Source organism: Hyperolius riggenbachi, chromosome 10, assembly GCF_040937935.1.
Source record: "Hyperolius riggenbachi isolate aHypRig1 chromosome 10, aHypRig1.pri, whole genome shotgun sequence".
Taxonomy (NCBI): Eukaryota; Metazoa; Chordata; class Amphibia; order Anura; family Hyperoliidae; genus Hyperolius; species Hyperolius riggenbachi.
Genome location: NC_090655.1, coordinates 260,798,927 through 260,821,092, shown reverse-complemented (window position 1 = coordinate 260,821,092; position 22,166 = coordinate 260,798,927). Strand labels below are relative to the sequence as shown.

The window sequence follows — 22,166 nt, the reverse complement described above, 5'->3', positions numbered from 1 at the left end:
AATTGTATGGGTTATAAAAAGTAGGAAAACACATTTTTGTTGAAAATTTTAAACCGCTTTAATTAAGATTAATAAAGGACTTTTTTCGTGGTTGTGTTTTTATTTCATTTAACCCTTTGTGGAAATGGGTAAGCGGTACTTTGTACCCCTATACTCATTTCTCCTGGGAGGGGGGGTGGGCATCTGGGGTCCCCTTCTTAAAGGGGACTCCCAGATGCCACCATGAACCCCCCCACGGAGTTGTCGCCCCCACCTCCTCCTGGGGCACCGGAGGTGGGGAAGAGCCCCTTGTCCATAGATTGGACAAGGGCTCAGGGGGGAGAGGGGAAGGCTTGGCCGCCCCTCTCCCCCGGAGCACCCCCATACCATGGACCATGCGGGCTGGTATACCTCAGGGTGCGAAGCCCCAATCGGCCGGGGCTCCGCATTCTGGCTATCCCAGCCTGCATGGGGGACAAGGGGTTACAGAAGCTCAGGAAGGGGGACCACACGTCATTTTTTTTTCAGATTTCCCACACTCAGAACATTCCCCAAAAATATTTATATATATATATATATATATATATATATATATATATATTTTGTTTCCCACTATCTTTTTAACATATCCTGCAAATTTGGTGTTGCTAGGATGTAAGGGGCCTTTGCTATTAACTGCTGGGAAATATTTCCCACGATCTGTCATTGACCGTCATTTAAATGTATGGTTTTTTTTTCTTTGAACTTTTAAAATCGATTTTCTCAAAAAGTATAAGGTCTTCTTGAAAAAAAAGAAATTTCCCCTTGCTCCCACTTTTCTTCTTAACATAACCTGCAAATGTATTGATTCTGGCATTTAAGGGGGCTTTGCTATTAACCCATAACCTCCCCAGCGTTCTGGACGAGCTGAGCTCGTCCTGAGAGACGCCAGAGGTCACTGCTCAGGCCCCGCTGGGCCGATTTGAATAATTTGTTTTTTTTAAACACGCAGCAAGCACTTTGCTTGTTGCGTGTCCTACCTGATCGCCGCCGATCCGCCGTTACCTGCCGTGATACAGGGCCCTCCCCCCCCCCCCCGAGACCCTGTGCGCTGCCTGGCCAATCAGTGCCAGGCAGCGCTGAGGGGTTGATCGGGACTCCCTGTGACGCCATGGCGACGGGGGAAGCCCTCAAGGAAATCCCGTTCAGAACGGGATTTCCTTATGGGAAGATGCCGCAGGGAGGGGGAATCATGTAGCTAGCGCTAGGCTAGCTACATGATAAAAAAAAAAATGTTCAAAAAACGGGAATCAGAACGCCAGGCAGGTTAAAGTTGGCGGATTTTGGGCGACGGTAGCTGAAACCGAATTCGTGATCACGGATTTTACACCCGTGATCTTAGTTTTGTTGGATTAGAGATTGCTTTCACATTCCTAACTTGAGAAGGCACAGGTGTTTGTACGCAGCACAAGATAGTGTCAACTAATGACAACGCTTTGCGGCTGTTTGTGGCGGTGCGAGTTTTGTCTGTCAGTGTGAAGCATTACACTACTTACACCACATGATCGATGTATACACATGCAAGATGTTTCTTAAAGCACTTTATGCCTCCAATTTAGCAATGCAATGTGATTTCTGCTCTTTAGAGATTGTAACCCTACTCTGCGTCAAATACAGAATTTTCCGAGGGACTTCTCAGTTGAGAGTCGGTGAGGAAAAGATTGAGTAAGACTGGCGGGGGGTGGGGGTGGGGGAGGGGGCGGGGAGAGAATGCTAACATCCCCTTTATCTTTGAATTCTCCCCAATGGTGAAAAACAATCTGTACCGCAATTTGTAGAAACTGGGATAAATTGAAAGAAAGGACAGAATTCCTAACAGACTCTTGGTTACCTTCCATAGAGCCAAAACCATTGTGGATCTACTTGTAAAAAGTGAGTGTAGGGCACAGAGACAGCCGGATTAGCTAACACATTCCAGACCACAGGTAATTTTAAATGTGGCAAATGTAACCACTGCGCTCAATTCATACCAGGTAAGAGAGTCTCTATGGGGGGTGAAACTTGTGATTAGGGATTTTCTGCCAGTCTGTGTTCACTGTATCAGCAATCCTCTGTCCCTGTGACTGATTTTATACAGAGATGATGACACGCCGGCTCTGTACACGTTTTCAAGAGCATGTAAACTTACATAAGACCAAAAAAGGAGCAAGCAGGCTAATTCAACACATGGCAGATGAACATGGGGTAAAAAAAATCCTTCCTTAGGTTCACAGGCTTGTAAACTGTTGATCTGCCACAGAGAGGAGGGGATCATGAGACATTGCTAGGACAGGAGGCGGCTAGATATATTTCACTCACTAAAGCATGCGGACCTCTGGGTTTTTATGAGGGAAATTAGATATTTTGATTTTTGGAATGTTATTGAATTGTTTTTTACCCTGCGCTATTTTGATTGTATCGTGTAGGGACAATATACCGATCTAGTTCATTGTACTGCTATGCTTGCTTGTTTATGCATTCCTTTCACGTCTTTTAAGTCAGTAATTCTTGGTAGGAATGGCCGCTTTTTATTTTATTAATGTTGTTTATTCTTTCTGTTTTCAGGTAGTTCCCCCGGAGGTTTAATCACCAAGTGTGATTGTCCCCATGGCAACCAGTGGCAAGCGGCTGCTTCCGCATTGTGCACAGCCAAGGAAAGATCTGATGTGACTTGTTACTATGGAGACCACATGCCACCTGACCCAGAGGCCCGCTCATGTGATCCCAGCCCAGCAGACACAGCACACTGATTGCAAGAAAGCACTAGATCCTGATTGGCCACAGTGGCTGATGACACGCACCCAGAATGGGCGGTCCCAATCCCCATGCAATATAAACCAGGGGAACAGCTCTTCTGTTTATCCATGTGCCTCTAACAAAGCGAGGAGACCCGTGAAATGGCTGTTAGGCCATCCCTTTACTTTCTTTTGCTCTAACTTTATGTACCGGTTGGAATTAAACTTTGGAAGCATTCGCACCGGTGCCCAGTGCTTTACTCTAATTTTGCTACTCTTGAAAAAAGATCTCTCTAATTGGACCAAGTAGAAAGGTTAATCCATACTACTACTATTTTCATACCTCCCAACTTTTTGAGATGAGAAAAAGGGACACTTAAGTCACGCCTCCACCACGCCCCTAGTCACACATACCATAAACCTTTCATAAGAAAAACATGTTGTTTTATAATTCAAACCACGCTGGTCCTTTCTATCCTGGTTAATTTTCCTTCATAGTAACATTTTAAAATTAGTAATATATCAATTTAAAGGATGGGAATAAAGTCTAGCGTCAATCAAATACATTTTAGTATAGAAATATATATATTCATATAGAAAAAGGGACAAAGTCCTGAAAGAGGGACAAATGAGGGGGAAAGAGAGACATAGGGACAAGGCTCCTAAAAAGGGACTGTCCCTCCTAAAGAGGGACAGTTGGGAGCTATGATATTTTACCAATCTAGCCCTTGGCTTATGGACTATTTGCTCTTGCTACAGACATTGGTGCTGTAGTCACAGACGCTGCTTCAGAAAGAGGATCCTTCTTGTGTGGATTGTTTTAAAGGATACCCGAGGTGACATGTGACATGATAATATAGACATGTGTATGTACAGTGCCTACCACACAAATAACTATGCTTTTTTTCTCTGCCTGAAAGAGTTAAATATCAGGTATGTAAGTGGCTGACTCAGTCTTGACTCAGACAGGAAGTGACTACAGTGTGACCCTCACTGATAAGAAATTCCAACTATAAAACACTTTCCGAGCAGAAAACGGCTTCTGAGAGCAAGAAAGAGATAGAAAGGGGAATTTCTTATCAGTGAGGTTCACACTGTAGTCACTTCCTGTCTGAGTCAAGACTGAGTCAGCCACTTACATACCTGATATTTAACTCTTTCAGGCAGAGAAAGAAAAAAAGGAACACAGCATAGTTATTTGTTTGCTAGGCACTATACATACAAGTCTATCTCACCTCGGGTATCCTTTAAATTAGAACTCCAATATTGCTAACTATAATAACTACCGTATATGCTCGGACCTTGTGTATAAGTCGATCTCTTGTATAAGTTGACCCCAATCTCTGATTGTCTAATGCTGGGATTTATTGACTCCAGTATAAGTCTACCTAGTAAAGTTACTGGTTCCACTTGGGGACCAGGAGGGTTTAATGGCTGCCTGTAAAAAGTATTGCAAACAATATCTCTTCTTGGTCCCCAATTGCAGCCAGTAACCCTCCAAGTCCCAAAGTGCAGCAATTATCCACTCCCCCTTCGTAAGCCATGTAACTGTGCAGCCAGTATCTTTCACCCCCTCTCAACCAAGTAATCAGAACAGGCAGCCTATATCTGTCTCTGTTCCCCTCCATAAGAACAGTAATCCATGTTAGGCCTGAACGATTTTAGGAAAAATGTAATTGAGTGATTTCTGTCAGGAATCGCAATTTCGATTCATGATTTCCTTCAAATCAGGCACTGTTCCCCTCTTCTGCGTGCCTCTATCACCGTCTCTCTTTGTGCACTGTGTCTCTCTTTGCACCCCTTTGTGTCCCCTTTGGGTCTCTATCTTTTCCCCTTTGTGCCTTGTCCCCTTGTCCCTCTGTCTCTTCTGTGCCCCTGAGCTGCAGCAGTGCTGGACATAGCTTCCAGCAAAAGTACAGCGATGCCCAGTCTATCCACTTTGTCTCCTGCAGGCTCTAATGCATGGCATACTTCCTGTATGTCAAGTGACATACAGGGACCAGGAAGTATGTACAAGAGTCAGCAGATGGCAAGAGAGGATGGACAGTGTTGGACTAATGTGGAAGGTATGTCCAACACTGCCAATGCTGCGGGCCTCACGCGTCAGGACTTGGGGTAAGTTTGAAGCCGCTTCTTCAAACTCCCCCCATGCGAAAATGACGTAATCACAGAAATTGCTGCTTTGACCTTGGTGATCGCGATTTCGGTTTAATTTCGATTTATCTTTCAGGCCTAATCCATGTGAAATGTATCTGCCTCCTGCATCCCCCTTCCCCAGCATCTTTTATGCAAGGTGTGCCAGGATGAGGGAAAAGGGGTCTTCTGTATAATAACCACAGTAGAGTAATAGCAGTCTGTGCTTTTCTGCCAACAGACTTCTCTCTGTACCCCCATTATGTGCATTTCCATAGCAGAGTGAGCCACAGGGGAAGCCTTCACCAGGCTTATTTTTCCTTGCTTCTGCTCCCACCTCTTGCTATACCCCCCATGCTATGAGCCGCGGTAGAAGCCACATCAATGCCGGGTTCCGTGTCATGTGACCTACTCTCACGTCCTATGTGCTCATGCTGTTTAGCATAATCAGTGTCCCTCTGGCTGCCATGACATTGGCAGCTGGAGTGAAGCTGATCACACTAACCAGCATGAGCACATAGGATGCAAGAGGAAGACACGGCACGCAGCACTGAAAGGCTTCCCCTGCGGCTCACTCTGCAGTAACTAACATAGGAAGATAGAGCTTCCCCAGCTCTGCATCAGAAATGTAGGTCTGACTCACTAAAGCGTGATTACTGTTATCACGGCCGCACTATGCACTTCACACAAGTTTTGCTGCGTTTTTACGCGCAAAATTTAGCGAGAACGCACGCTAACGCAAATTGTTGTGCGGGTTACCTTTTGCTTTCACGCTATAATTCACGTTAGCACGCCATCAAGAAAATTTTGTTTTATTATTGGAGTTGCATAGTGGCAGCATGTATTACATGGCACATGGTTTATATCATATGGAATGTGTTCAATGTTTTTTCTTCTTTAAGAGGTGACAAAATGTATTGCCGGGGGTGAAAAAAGGCTAGAAATGGCCCTGATTGCACCAATGTCTCTACCTCTATGCTATACATTTTGTTGGCCTGCAAGTTTGCACTTTTGTAGGTAATGATTGTGTTTGTAATATATTAATTTATTTAACAAAGTATTGGGTGCTGTAATTGAAGCCGTCCTGTTTCACAACAATGTACCTCAAAACCAGACAGGATGAAACCAGTATTTATACCTCCAGGAGGAAAGCCTTATTTATGTCTCCAAGACGACTATATATTTGTGTTAGCAATGGAATTGCTAAAAAATGTGTGGCAAATGTATGATAACCGAGCTACAGCAAGTTGTTCTGAAAAATAAATCACTGATCCTTAATCCCTGACCTTTGTTTCCAAGTATTCTCCAGTTATGGTGATTTATGTTTTTTTGTTATCTGTACCAATGAGTGCATTTTGTGGGTACCCTGTTACTGCCAAAATGTTTGGATTCATCATTGACCAAAACGGTTGATTTTTAAAAAAAATCTTTTTATTGTTTATCAAAATGCACAACAGCAACACAAAACAACCCATTGACAGTACAAGACATATTTAGGTTATATCAGGCTATATCACAGAGATATACAAGATTATACAAAAGCAAGTAAATAGACATATAGGCATTCAGTAGCATGAAGAACATACAGGATTGCATCATAAGCTGACCAAGTCACACACATAAAATCTATGGACCAGTATGAAATCCCAGATCAGGGCTGCACAAAGCATCACAGAGGTGTGGTGTGGAGGAACCACAAGCACATATCCGAATATTTATCAGAGGGAGTGCACAATGCTGGGAGATGCATCTAGATTATGAATGGCTTAACCAGTACATTGCAACCAGGGCTTCTAGACCTTACCCAATGAGGAGCTCGCCCCTCTCACCAACCAGGTCAGTTTATATAACGGAAGAGAAGTATTAACTAAGTGCATCCATAAAGTGAGACGGGTTCAGAAGTTTTTTCTACTCTAGAGCAATGGAAATTTAGTCATAAAAGAACAACAGTCTAACCAATTTTTTTTTCTCTTTTTTAAAGGACCAGTCCTCTTTCAATCCCAACAGACAAGACTTATAAGAGGACACAACAGGAAGACTCTTGGAAGATGATTGGATGAGCTGCAGTCCCAAGTCATATGCTTAAAGGAACCTGGGCTGTGACCACACCTCCAACAAACATCACTCACCCCCCCCCCCTTTGGATATTGTAACAGGAGTAAAGTATATCTGGTGAAACCAGTGCAGTTGAACCAACTTATCTCGAGAGCAAATTACCATCTTCATATATGTGTCCTCATAGTCAGTCCATTCCTCCCCAGAAATCTCTCCCCATCCCTCCCATAACGCCACAGTCTTAGCTAGTCTATGAGCATATTCATAGTCAGCAAGACTGGAGCAGAACCTGGATATAAGGCTTTCCTTATGTAGCAGCCAGCTTTCCACAGTGCCGGGACCAGGTCAGCAGTCACACCCCCACATTGGGCTGCATGCCTGAGGTGACAGTACCTGAATCGGGAATGCCTAGGAAGGTGAAATTCCACTACCATTTGTGACCACGATTTACAATGATTATTATGGTACAAGTGGTGAATATATTTACCCCCCTCCGGATCCAGATTCCCCCATCACTAAGGGAAGCAAATTCTGACAAATTCGGATTGCACCATAGTGGGGCACTCAGCAAACAGTTAGAACCATCCTCTCCGACTAATTTCCTCGCTTTATGATACATTTTAAGAGAGTATTTTCACATGTTTGTGCCTTCAGAGGCAAATGCACCATTTCTATACATGACATCACATAACGCCTCACAGGAGTACGAAACTGCTAAGTGTTTAGTTCCCTGGTTTCATGCAAAATATTTTTGCACATATAGGGCCTGATTCACAAAGCGGTGCTAACAGTTAGCACGCTGATGAAAAGCCCTTTATCATGCCTAAACTCAGTTTAGGCATGATAAGTTTAAGAGTGATAAGTTTAGGTGTGATAAGTTTAAGCACCAACTGGGTTAGCACCGCAGTGCACAGCTGATCAAAAGTTTTGAGCTAGCAAAGTCTGGTGCACTTCGCATAGAGTTTAATGGCCCTGCTTTGCGTGCGGGACTTTGTGCGCTATCTACACTTATCTAAACTTATCATGCCTAAACTTATCATGCCTAAACTGGCTTTTCATTAGCGTGGTGAAATGGTTATCATGCCTAAATTCTCTAACTGGGATAGCACCGCTTTGTGAATCGAGCCCATTGTATTTTACTGATGTTGTACTTTTCAGGGAAGCCACAGCTTCCATCCCAGTTAGTGCCGTCTTAATTTGTTTTGCATTGGGGCTTACAGGGGACTGGGGGGAGCAGCACACACTCCAGCACTCTCCATACTCTCCGCACAGTAGAAGAAAGGTTCCAGGTTCCTTTGGATTTCTGTCAAAATACCTATTAAACACCAAGTAAACTCAACAAACGCACAATATGTGGTAGCACAGCGTTCAACCAGCCAATGCCACAACCTGTAAATGCCTGACGAGGAGTCGAAAGAGTTTGATATACAGTACAGACCAAAAGTTTGGACACACCATCTCATTCAAAGAGTTTTCTTTATTTTCATGACTATGAATATTGTAGATTCTCACTGAAGGCATCCAAACTATGAATTAACACATGTGGAAGTATAGTACATAACCAAAAAGTGTGAAACAACTGAAAATATGTCATATTCTAGGTTCTTCAAAGTAGCCACCTTTTGCTTTGATTACTGCTTTGCACACTCTTGGCATTCTCTTGATGAGCTTCAAGAGGTAGTCACCTGAAATTGTCTTCACTTCACATATGTTCTCTGTCAGGTTTAATAAGTGGGATTTCTTGCCTTATAAATGGGGTTGGGACCATCAGTTGCGTTGTGGAGAAGTCAGGTGGATACACAGCTAATAGTCCTACTGAATAGACAGTTCGAATTTGTATTATGGTAAGAAAAAAGAAGCTAAGTAAAGAAAAATGAGTGGCCATCATTACTTTAAGAGATGAAGGTCAGTCAGTCCGAAAAATTGGGAAAACTTTGAAAGTGTCCCCAAGTGCAGTCTCAAAAACCATCAAACGCTACAAAGAAACTGTAGATCACGGAACAGAGGCGCCAGCAGGATGAAAACATATATTAAAAGTTCTAAAAATGCTATGGAGGTAGCGGTGGACTCACCTCCCGAAAGCAGACACGGAACAACTGTCTAACAAGCATCAAAACATTTATTTATAAATACCCCAAAGGTGCGACGCGTTTCGCAGGCAAAGCCCGCTTCCTCAGGCAATAGAATGGGATCACAAACAGTAGCTCGTGTAGGACGGGTTTAGCGCCTCTGTTTGTGATCCCCTTCTATTGCCTGAGGAAGCGGGCTTTGCCTGCGAAACGCGTCGCACCTTTGGGGTATTTATAAATAAATGTTTTGATGCTTGTCAGACAGTTGTTACGTGTCTGCTTTCGCGAGGTGAGTCCACCGATACCTCGATAGCATTTTTAGAACTTTTAATATATGTTTTTATCCTGCTGGCGCCTCTGTTCCGTTATCTACATATCAAGTCCACTCCTGGTGGAGGGGTGCTAAGCCCTACTTTTCCTGTACTACAGAGAGCTACTTTTTTTATCCTGAGTGAGGACTGGACTAATCTCCTCACCTGCCTACACAGTGGTTGCCTTAGTGGTAACCTTTGTTTGTGAGTATATTTACCTCACTTTACTAACATTCCACATTGTCCAGTGCATACTACACTATATTGGGCTCTCGGTGTCCCTTTGTCTTAGCTACAAAGAAACTGGCTCACATGCGGACCGCCCCAGGAAAGGAAGACCAAGAGTCACCTCTGCTGCGGAGGATAAATTCATCCGAGTCACCAGCCTCAGAAATCACAGGTTAACAGCAGCTCAGATTAGAGACCAGAGCAATGCCACACAGAGTTCTAGCAGCAGACACATCTCTAGAACAACTGTTAAGAGGAGACTGTGTGAATCAGGCCTTCATGGTAGAATATCTGCTAGGAAACCACTGCTAAGGACAGGCAACAAGCAGAAGAGACTTGTTTGAGCTAAAGAACACATGGAATAGACATTAGACCAGTGGAAATCAGTGCTTTGGTCTGATGACTCAAAATTTGAGATTTTTGGTTCCAACCACCGTGTCTTTGTGCGACGCAGAAAAGGATGGTCTCTACATGCCTGGTTCCCACCGTGAAGCATGGAGGAGGAGGTGTGAAAGTGTGGGGGTGCTTTGCTGGTGACACTGTTGGGGATTTATTCAAAATTGATAGCATATTGAACCAGCATGGCTACCACAGCATCTTGCAGCGGCATGCTATTCCATTCAGTTTGTGTTTAGTTGGACCATCATTTATTTTTCAACAGGACAATGACCCCAAACATACCTCTAGGCTGTGTAAGGGCTATTTGACCAGGAAGGAGAGTGATGGGCTGCTGCGCCAGATGACCTGGCCTCCACAGTCACCAGACCTGAACCCAATCGAGATGGTTTGGGGTGAGCTGGACCGCAGAGTGAAGGCAAAAGGGCCAACAAGTGCTAAGCATCTCTGGGAACTCCTTCAAGACTGTTGGAAGACCATTTCAGGTGACTACCTCTTGAAGCTCATCAAGAGAATGCCAAGAGTGTGCAAAGCAGTAATCAAAGCAAAAGGTGGCTACTTTGAAGAACCTAGAATATGACATATTTTCAGTTCTTTCACACTTTTTGGTTATGTACTATACTTCCACATGTGTTACTTCATAGTTTGGATGCCTTCAGTGAGAATCTACAATGTTCATAGTCATGAAAATAAAGAAAACGTTTGGTCTGTACTATAGACAGCCAAAGAGCAGCAACAATCCAATGCACCGCATGAAAGAGTCCTCGGGATTCAGTGTACAAATGCTGCCATGTGCGCTTTGCAAGAAGTAAAAAGAAACACTGGAAAAGAAAACTTATGGTCAAACCATTTCCCACATTCAACACACGTGTCTCACAAGCAGTGATTTACGTTCAAAACATTTCCCACACTCAGCACACGAATAGGGCTTCTCACCTGTGTGGGATCTCTCATGTTTGACAAGGTTTCCTTTCAATCCAAAACATTTCCCACACTCAGCACATGAAAAGGGCTTCTCACCTGTGTGAGATCTCTCATGTTTGACAAGGTTTCCTTTCAATCCAAAACATTTCCCACACTCAGCACATGAAAAGGGCTTCTCACCTGTGTGAGATCTCTCATGGCTTAAAAGGTGTCCTTTCCGCCGAAAACATTTCCCACATTCAGCACATGAAAAGGGCTTCTCACCAGTGTGAGATTTCTCATGGCTGACAAGGCTTCCTTTATGTCCAAAACATTTCCCACACTCAGCACATGAAAAGGGCTTCTCACCTGTGTGAGATCTCTCATGTTTGACAAGGTTTCCTTTCAATCCAAAACATTTCACACACTCAGCACATGAAAAGGGCTTCTCACCTGTGTGAGATCTCTCATGGCTTAAAAGGTGTCCTTTCCGCCGAAAACATTTCCCACATTCAGCACATGAAAAGGGCTTCTCACCAGTGTGAGATCTCTCATGGCTGACAAGGCTTCCTTTATGTCCAAAACATTTCCCACACTCAGCACATGAAAAGGGCTTCTCACCTGTGTGAGATCTCTCATGTTTGACAAGGTTTCCTTTCAATCCAAAACATTTCCCACACTCAGCACATGAAAAGGGCTTCTCACCTGTGTGAGATCTCTCATGGCTTAAAAGGTGTCTTTTCTGCTGAAAACATTTCCCACATTCAGCACATGAAAAGGGCTTCTCACCAGTGTGAGATCTCTCATGGCTGACAAGACTTCCTTTATGTCCAAAACATTTCCCACACTCAGCACATGAAAAGGGCTTCTCACCTGTGTGAGATCTCTCATGTTTGACAAGGTTTCCTTTCAATCCAAAACATTTCCCACACTCAGCACATGAAAAGGGCTTCTCACCTGTGTGAGATCTCTCATGGCTTAAAAGGTGTCCTTTCTGCCGAAAACATTTCCCACATTCAGCACATGAAAGGGGCTTCTCACCTGTGTGAGATCTCTCATGTTTGACAAGGTTTCCTTTATGTCCAAAACATTTCCCACACTCAGCACATGAAAAGGGCTTCTCACCTGTGTGGGATCTCTCATGGCTTAAAAGATGTCCTTTTTGCCCAAAACATTTCCCACACTCAGCACATGAAAAGGGCTTCTCACCTGTGTGAGATCTCTCATGGCTTAAACGGTATTCTTTATGCCCAAAACATTTCCCACACTCAGCACATGAATAGGGCTTCTCACCAGTGTGGGATCGCTCATGTTTTATGAGGTTTCCTTCATGCCCAAACCATTTCCCACACTCAGCACATGAAAAGGGCTTCTCACCTGTGTGGGATCTCTCATGTTTGACGAGGTTTCCTTTATGTCCAAAACATTTCCCACACTCAGCACATGAAAAGGGCTTCTCTCTAGTGTGCAATCTCTCCTGATCGGCAACCAGGATCTCTGCAGGAGACTCTTGTCCAGTGACATCATCATCCGTTGTACAGTCTATGGATACAGAGAGACGAGTCTCTGAGAGGTTCCTGATGCTGGGACTCTGCGCTGCAAATAGAGAAACATCATCACTTCCTGTTAGAGAATTCTGAGGGGAGGAAGAATTATCATTAGGGATGGTCAGTGAGCTGCTGAGAATTCCAAGTTGATGAAAAGTTTACGCAGATTAGAAATGAACCAAGTGCAGCAGCTGCACATTTGCATATAGCAATTGTAGAACCAATCATAAGGAAAAGTCTGGAAACCAGATAAGCTGCAGATCACCTGGTCTCTGAGGAAGCGAGCTCGTCTCGTTAAAACGCTGTGTTTTTTGTTTATCAGTACGTTTGGATGGGGGAAGAAATAAAGTGGTGATCCGCAGCTTATCTGGTGCCCGGACTTTTCCTTCCGATTGGTTCTACAATTGCTGTCTGGTTGTCTGGAGGCACAGTAAGTCACCTAACCCCCCCCCCCCCCCCCCATAGGCTGCAAAGTAGCATCAAGTGCCGACCAATTCCCTTATCTTCTGTAATGATCCGCTCAGCTGACCACTGTTCAGGTCTGCATTCTGCAGGTCTCTGGAAGAGAGTCCTTTTGTCAGTTTTGAAGCTTGCTGCTGCTGGGGAATTTGCATACGTTTGTCATGCAAATTTCCTAGCCACATCCTCTGGAGGTTTGTACTATAAATTCCATGTGATATCACAAACCTTCGCTGGTCATAAGGGTTAGTCCTGTGTAAAACTCCTGGAGTGTCAGCCTTGCTCATTGTTTAAAGATTAGCTTAGAGTAATTCCTGGGACTGCACTAGGCAGGTTCCCTAGTGCAGTTAGGATTGCTTATCTGTTTGTTTGTCTGTTACGATTGTCCTGTCCCAGCGGTGGCCGACAGGAAGTCGTTCTGTGTGTCTGGGTGCTAACCGGAACAGCGGTTGTTACTGGTAGCCCCTTCTGATCTATCTTGCCTGGATCACACTCACCTTGCGCTAGTGCTGTGGATCCGTCTCTCTCACTTATTCCTGTTTTTGTGTATCTGTCTTGTCTGCTACGAATGCTTGCTGGAGGCTCGGTGAGGTAACCGTTAAGCAAGCGCTCGCGTCCTCTGTTTCATGTTTGTCTGTCGGTGGTTAGTTAGGCGTGCTTGTCTCTGTTGTGCTTAACACGCGGAGACCGCGCATAAACGCGTGCACTGTTGTGAATGAGTGCGGTGTTTGCGTTTAGTTAGCGTTTGTTGTTTTCCTTATCTTCTCATTGTATGATTTGCTGTTCCTTTGCTACTCTCGTGCTCTGCCTTGCTGTAGCCTTGTGTCACCTCTGGCAATCGCCTCTCTCGTGATTGCGTTCCTACTTCATATCTGCTGTTGTGTATGCACCGTCGCGGGTTGGCGACTAGTTTGGTGCACACACATACAATCTGTCCCTTTGCTCAATCTCATTCGCAATTGCTTCTCAGGCGATTGCGTTCTCACTCGATTTCCTTTGTTGTGTGTTCGCCGTCGCAGTTTGGCGGCTAGATTGGTGGACATACATACATTCCTCATCTGTGCTTATTCGGTCTTGTGTTGCTGTTAGCAACCGCCATCTCCGGCGATTGCCTTCTCACTTTATCTTCCTGGTTGTGTGTTCATCGTCGCAGGGTGGCGACTAGATTGGTGAACACACATACCCTCTGTCGCTTTGATCTCTCTCTTTTAGGGCTATCTTGCCCTGCGTTTCTGCCCTTCGTGCAATTCCTGTCTTGCGTCTGTGGCAGGGCAGAGGAGCTGTTCCTCTGCACTTCACAGCTCCACCTGCCGACAGGAATTTCCCTCTACAGGTGCATTGCACCTTTTGCTGGGTTCCCTCAAATTATATGCTTGTGGAGGATTTCCGCAGTGTCAGCGCACGTCTTGTGCGCTGATCAAGGAGAGGATTCCACAATCGTTACATCTTCATTGCACATTTGCATTACATTGGCATACAATTTGCACCCTCTCTGAGTTATTGGCATGTCACTGAACATTACTAGTTATCAGCCTGACAGAGAATTGCAGAAGGTTGTGCACATTAAAAGCGGCCAATCACATGCCAATAACTTGGGTATGCATGCAAATTCTATGTAGCCTGACATTTGGCCAATCAAATGCATTTCCTTACAAATGTGATTATTTGCATACAATTTTCATTTCATTTGCATACAAGTCAGAGTTATTTGCATCTCATTGACTATCCCTGCAGCTAAAGCATTGCCCATACATGGAAACGCAGCAAGTTGTAGAGCTTGATGAGACAATGGAAGCAATGTGCTACTCCTGTGACAACAGACCTACATGTACTTATAGCAAGAAATCTGTGTTATGTTTGTAGAGCAATGTGGTGTCACTTACACATTCTTATTACCGCTGTATCCTCATCTGAGAGATAAGATGTTCATCACCTTATAAAATATACAGAGACAAAGGGAGCCCAGATTGTGGAGTATTAATGCTGAGCTGGTGATTTGTGGAGTGTGAAGGGAAACTCACAAAATAAGGCTGCTTTTTAGGGCACCAGCCATATAGGCATGTGGAGGAATCAGTCTGCACTCGGCTCCCCAGGGCTTCCTCTAGGTCTTGGTCACACTCTTGATAAAGCTATAGTTGGTGGGACAGGCCTGGTGGCCCAAGCTGGAGCCCGAGCCCTCCTGGTGAGGAGATGACAATGCAAAGGGGGAAAGATAAAATGGTTTGAAACCAAAAAAATTGAGGAAAAAAGTGGTGGCTTACATACAGGATGATGTGATATACAGCATATAAATGAATGCATTTCTGTATTGCATAGGTCATATGCTATTTGTAATAAACTATATTATAAATTATTGGTGATGGCCAAACATCAAAATTTTGCGTCTGCCCTATACTTTTTTATAGTGCCAGTTTTCACCCTTCACCCTGAAGTCAGATGGGACATGACAGCCAAACAGACATGATCCCCACCCGGGCCACTCCTCCCCTTATAAAAAGCACAATCCCGGCGGCCATTTTTATTAAGAATTTGTCAGTGTAGGGAGAGCTGCTGCTGCTGATACAGGGACACTAGTAGAGAGGCTGTAGTGTGATAGTGCTGTGTAGTGTGATAGTGTGATAATGCTGCGTAGCAGTCAGTGTAGGGGGAGGAGCTGCTGCTGCTGATACAGGGACAGTGTTAGAGAGGCTGTAGTGTGATATAGTGCTGTGTAGCAGTCAGTGTAGGGGGAGGAGCTGCTGCTGATACAGGGACAGTGATAGAGAGGCTGTAGTGTGATATAGTGCTGTGTAGCAGTCAGTGTAGGGAGAGGAGCTGCTGCTGCTGATACAGGGACAGTGTTAGAGAGGCTGTAGTGTGATATAGTGCTGTGTAGCAGTCAGTGTAGGGGGAGAAGCTGCTGCTGCTGCTGATACAGGAACAGTGTTAGAGAGGCTGTATTGTGATATAGTGCTGTGTAGCAGTCAGTGTAGGGAGAGGAGCTGCTGCTGATACAGGGACAGAGTTATATAGACTGTATTGTGATATAGTGCTGTGTAGCAGTCAGTGTAGGGGGAGGAGCTGCTGCTGCTGCTGCTGATACAGGGACAGTGTTAGAGAGGCTGTAGTGTGATATAGTGCTGTGTAGCAGTCAGTGTAGGGAGAGGAGCTGCTGCTGCTGATACAGGGACGGTGTTAGATAGACTGTATTGTGATATAGTGCTGTGTAGCAGTCAGTGTAGGGAGAGGAGCTGCTGCTGCTGATACAGGGACGGTGTTAGATAGACTGTATTGTGATATAGTGCTGTGTAGCAATCAGTGTAGGGGGAGGAGGCTGCTGCTGCTGCTGCTGCTGCTGCTGCTGCTGATACAGGGACAGTGTTAGAGAGGCTGTAGTGTGATATAGTGCTGTGTAGCAGTCAGTGTAAGGAGAGGAGCTGCTGCTGCTGATACAGGGACAGTGTTAGAGAGGCTGTAGTGTGATATAGTGCTGTGTAGCAGTCAGTGTAGGGAGAGGAGCTGCTGCTGCTGATACAGGGACAGTGTTAGAGAGGCTGTAGTGTGATATAGTGCTGTGTAGCAGTCAGTGTAGGGGGAGGAGCTGCTGCTGCTTATACAGGGACAGTGTTAGAGAGGCTGTAGTGTGATATAGTGCTGTGTAGCAGTCAGTGTAGGGAGAGGAGCTGCTGCTGCTGTGTTAGAGAGGCTGAATTGTAATATTGTGCTGTATATCTGCTTCCTAGCTGCTCTGCTACTTGCAGTTCACCAACTAGGGGACCCCCCAATAGTCCATTTGAGGACTCTTCCTAACCACAAAAATCCTTTTGAAGACTGACAGAGACATTAACCCTGCTGTTGCTTTCTTGTGATGTGTTGTAGCAACACTACACCACCATATACAGTATAGTGTGTGGCTGTGTCACGGTTACAGCCCGCTGCCCTGTGCAAAAGTAATTTCGTGTCTGACCCTTGTGACACGACGCATGCTGTGTTTCCCTCATACAGCATTACAGCAGGACCCGTGTCACCGACCATACTGACTTATCAGTGATATCAGTTTGCCAAAAAGAACAGTGTCGCAGACATTTGTGGCAATACCCCTTTGCTGGTCACTGCCTGCTGTGTGACCAGCGTGTACTGTTACCATGTCACGTTTACACCTGTGTGATCGTACTGTGAATTCTAGGTGATCTTTGTGGGCCAAAAAAAAAATAAATAAGTTTTGTGACAACACCCCTTGGCTGGTCACTGTCTGGCCTGCTGTGTGTTCAAAGTGTACCGACTGTTACCGTGTCACTTCAACATCTGTGTGACCGTACTGCGTGTTGTAGGTGATGTCTGTGTGCCCCCTGAAAAATTAGATTTGTTCCAATACCCCTAGGCTGGTCACTGCCTGCTGTGTGGTCAGCGTGTACTGTTATCATCTCACATTACCACCTGTGTGACCGTACTGTGTGTTCTAGGTGATCTATGTGTGCAGTATAAATGCAGAGTATTGTGCAATGAAAGCTGTGCATATCTCACCTCTCTATCACTTTGAACCTCCCTGTCACCGCTGCCTCTAGTGCCCGGCATCTTCTCGTGTGTCGCATAATGATATGAGGAAATGGAGATGCCGGACACTAAGGGGGTCAGTGGCTGGAGAATGCACAGTGCTGGAGAGGTAAGAGATGCAAGGCTTCTACATCACCATACTCTGCACTTATACTGCTAAGTGGGGGAAGCACAGGAGGGGGGGACTAACACCACCATCAGGGAAGCTGTGCAGACAAGAAGGGGGAGGAGGGGAAAGCACACCACCACCAGGGAAGCTGTGGGGGGAGGAAGGGAGAAGCACACCACCACCAGGGAAGCTGTGGAGGAGAGGGAGGGGAGAAGCACACCACCACCAGGGAAGCTATGGAGGAGAGGGAGGGCAGCACACCACCACCAGGGAAGCTGTGGAGGAGAGAGAGGGGAGCCCACCACCACCAGGGAAGCTGTGAGGGGAGGGAGGAGGGTAGCACACCATCACTAGGGAAGCTGTGGAGGAGGGATCGGGAGCCCACCACCATCAGCGAAGCTGTGTAGGCGGAAGGTGGGAGCCAGCCACCACCAGGGAAGCTGTAGGGGATGAGAAAGGTGAACCCACCACCACTGAGGAAGCTGTGGAGGGAGGGAGGGGGGAAGCACACCACCACCAGGGAAGCTGTGGAGGGAGGAAGGGAGGGAGAAGCCAGCCACCACCAGGGAAGCTGTGGAGGAGAGAGAGGGGAGCCCACCACCACCAGGGAAGCTGTGGGGGGAGGGAGGGGGAAGCACACCACCACCAGGGAAGCTGTGGAGGGAGGGAGGGGGGGGGAAGCACACCACCAGGGAAGCTGTGGAGGGAGAGAGGGAGGGAGGAAGCCAGCCACCACCAGGGAAGCTGTGGGAGGAGGGAGGGGGGAAGCACACCACCACCTGGGAAGCTGTGGGGGGAGGGAGGGGAAGCCAGCCACCACCAGGGAAGCTGTAGGGGAGAGAGAGAGGAGCCCACCAGCACTGGGGAAGCTGTGGGAGAGGGAGGGGGGAAGCTGTTGGGGAGGGAGGGGGGAAGCTGTTGGGGAGGGAAGGGGAAATCCACCAGCAGGGAAACTGTAATGGGAAAGAGGGGGTTACTAGGCACCAAGGAATGGTTTAGGTGTGGGAGGGGGACAAGTAGAAACAAAAAAGCTGTATAAGGCTCCCTGCACACTGCAAATTAGTTTTCTGATTCCGATTTTCCCTGCATACATTCAACAGAAAAACGGATCAAAAAACGCAGCATGCAGTAAAGATTAAAAATCTGAATCGGAATCGGATGTAAAAACCGATTAAAAAGCAGAATCTGAATCGGAAATGCATGCAGTGTGCAAGAGGCCTAAGGGGCACATGGCTGCAAAATGGTCATAGCTAATGGTGTGGAAGGGGCGGGTCTTAGTGTCCATTTTTTCTGGCTACAAAAGTATGTGCATATGATGTCATATCTGCACATGCTCAGTCCATACCAACCAAACAAATACACTTTACTTTTTCATTTAAACCAACTTTATTTACAACAGACACTAACACACATACAGAGACATCAGAACATGCTTCACACACATTGTTACAGTGAGGCAGGGATGACACCTGAGTTCGCTGAAAATGGCTGCTGGTTTTTGGCGGATAATTCTTTGTGTTTTCCGCACATGACGGCCAGCTGGCAGCAGTTAAATAGTTATTTGGGTTGAAAAAGACATACGTCCATTGAGTTCAACCGGAAAACAAAGTACAACACCAGTCTGCTCCCTCACATATCCCTGTTGATCCAGAGGAAGGCGAAAACCTTATAAGGCATGGTCCAATTAGCCCTAAAAGGGAAAAAATTCCTTCCCAACTCCAGATGGCAATCAGATAAAATCCCTGGATCAAAACCACTGGGCATTACCTAGTAATTATAGCCATGGATGTCTTTCAATGCAAGGAAAGCATCTAAGCATGCCCGTTTCTAGGACCGTGCGGGCCGTTCCGCCGCCCTCAACGCTGTTGGTTGGGGGGAGCCGGAGCCACGGGGAGGGCAGCCCCACCTCTCCCTCCCTTCCTCTCCTCTCCCTGGCCTCCCTTCGAGCTCCCCCCTCAGATACAGAGTGAGCAGGAAGCGCTGTATACAACTCACCTCTCTGCGTTCCAATTGCCGCTCTCTCGCCAACAGTCTCCTCTCTGCATACACGCTGATACACACGCTGATACACACGCTGCTTCCAGCTAATTGGGAAGCAGCGTGTGTATCAGCGTGTATGCAGAGAGGAGACTGTCGGCAAGAGAGCGGCGATTGTAACGCAGGGAGGTGAGTTGTATACAGCGTTTCCTTCTCATTCTGCCTCTGGGGGGGGGGGATCACGGAGGGCGGCCCGGGAGAGGAGAGGAAGGGAGGGGTCGGGCTGCCCTCCCCGTGGCTCCGGCTCCCCCCTCCATTGTGGGGGGCAGCTACCTATCTAACCTATACTGGGGGGCACCTACCTAATAAACCTATACTGGGGGCACCTACCTAATCTAACCTATACTGGGGGCAGCTACCTATCTAACCTATACTGGGGGGCACCTACCTAATTAACCTATACTGGGGGCACCTCCCTAATCTAAACTATACTGGGGGGCACCTACCTAATCTAACCTATACTGGGAGGCACCTACCTAATCTAGTCTATACTGGGGGGCAGCTACCTAATCTAACCTATACTGGGGGCACCTACCTATCTAACCTATACTGAGGGGCACCTACCTATCGAACCTATATGGGGGGCAGCTACCTATCTAATCTATACTGGGGGCAGCTACCTATCTTACCTATACTGGGGCACTTACTTATCTAACCTATATTGGGGGCACCTACCTATTTACATAGACTATAGAGGTGGCAATTATACTGGCTACCTATATTGGAGGCGCCTACCTAACTAACCTATACTGGGGGCACCTACCTATCAAACCTATGCTGGGGGCAACTATTCTGGCTACATATATTAGAGGCACCCACCTAGCAAACCTGTACTGGGGCACCTACCTATCTAACTTATACTGGGGGCGCCTGCCTATCTAACCTATACTGGGGGCAACTATACTGGCTACCTATACTAGAGGCACCTACATGGCTAACCTATACTGGGGGCAACTATACTGGAGGCACCTACCTGGCTAACCTATACCGGGGCAACTAAATTGGCTCACCTATGTCTGGCTACCTATACTGGGGGGACCTATAGCTGGCTACCTATACTGGGGTACCTATTCTTGGCTACCTATACTGGGGGGACCTATACTAAGTGCAACTAGACCTGGCTAACCTATACTGCGGGCACCCATACCTTGCCCGGGGGGGGGGGGCGCAATTTTTACTCCCTTGCCCTGGGTGCATTTTAGCATACAAACTGCACTGCATCTAAGCCCCCTTTAAATGCAGATATAGAATTTGCCATAACTGCTTCCTGTGGCAATACATTCCACATCTTAATCATTTAGGGTGCTCAGCATAGTGTGTAAACTGCAAGTATTAGAGAATGATGCAATGTTATATAAAAAAAAAAAAAAAAAAAAATTATTATTTTCAGTGATATAGTTTTTTTTATTTTTTTTTTGCTAGTAATGTTCTGTTAACCATTTCAGCCCGCAGGGATTTTTCACCTTATGCAACAGAGCAATTTTCACCTCCCATTTATTCGCTAATAACTTTATCAATAATTATCACAATGAATTGATCTATATCTTGTTTTTTCCGCCACTAATTAGGCTTTCTTTAGGTGGTACATTTTGCTAAGAATTATTGTTTTTTTTTTAATGCATTTTAACAAGAAAAGTAAGAAAAAAAATGGAAAAAAGTCATTATTTCTTAGTTTTCGGCCATTAGAGCTTTATAATAATACATGCTATTATAATTAAAACCTATGTATTTTATTTGCCCATTTCTCTTGGTTATTACACCATTTCAAATTTTGTCCCTATCACAATTTATGGTGCCAATATTTTATTTGGAAATAAAGGTGCATTTTTTTTTCAGTTTTGTGTCCATCACTATTTACAAGCTTATAATTTAACAAATGGTCGTAATATACCCTCTTCATATGCATATTTAAAAAGTTCAGACCCTTAGGTAACTATTTATGTTCTTTGTTTTTTTGTTTGTCATTTTTTTTTCATTAAAAATTTTATTTGGGTAATTTTTGGTGTGGGAAATAAACAGTTAATGTTAAATGTAATATGTGTTTCTTGTACTAAAAAAAAAAGTATGTAGATGTAGTTTACCATTTCGCCACAAGATGGCCACAGTGAGTTTGTTTATTTTTCCATTCCTAGCTTCTCGGAAGCATATAGAGGACAGATTTTTTTTCTTTTTCACAAAGACAGAGGCCTCTGATGAGAGGCCGTCGTTTTTTTTGCTGGGGACTCGGAAAATTAACAGGAACCAGGATCCTATTGATTGATCCCTGGGCTACCGGGGGACAGCACGGGGGCGCGCGAGCGTGCCCGCGGGAGGGCGCATCAGCATTGCGACAGCCGCCTGGACGTGAGGATCATGTCCAGGCGGCATAAATGGTTAATTATCCGCACCACACAACCAATTCATTATATCATTTTTTTCCGCTTCAGTGTCACTTTAAATAATGGGAAAACGTGGGCTGTACACCAGTCTATTGGAACTCTGCCAGATGAAAAGGAGTCACAAATAGATAAGAGTTTATCAATAACTGAACTTAATTCCCTTAGGACCCGAGGATGCATGCCATCCAGGCCAGGTGCCTTATCCATTTTTATTTTATTTAGTCTTGCCTTCACTTCTTCCTGCATTGAATATTTAATATTAAAATTAATTTAATA

The 22,166-nt window shown here is 45.5% G+C and overlaps 1 protein-coding gene across 1 annotated transcript in view; it reads right to left on the bottom strand.

Annotated features, from left to right (window-relative positions):
• Nucleotides 1-22,166, bottom strand: part of LOC137537137 (uncharacterized) — a 134,598-nt gene that overhangs the window by 41,410 nt on the left and 71,022 nt on the right. The window contains exon 6 of the mRNA XM_068259267.1: nucleotides 10,802-12,423. Coding sequence (XP_068115368.1) covers nucleotides 10,802-12,423 — 1,622 coding nt within the window. The remainder of the gene's footprint in view (nucleotides 1-10,801; nucleotides 12,424-22,166) is intronic.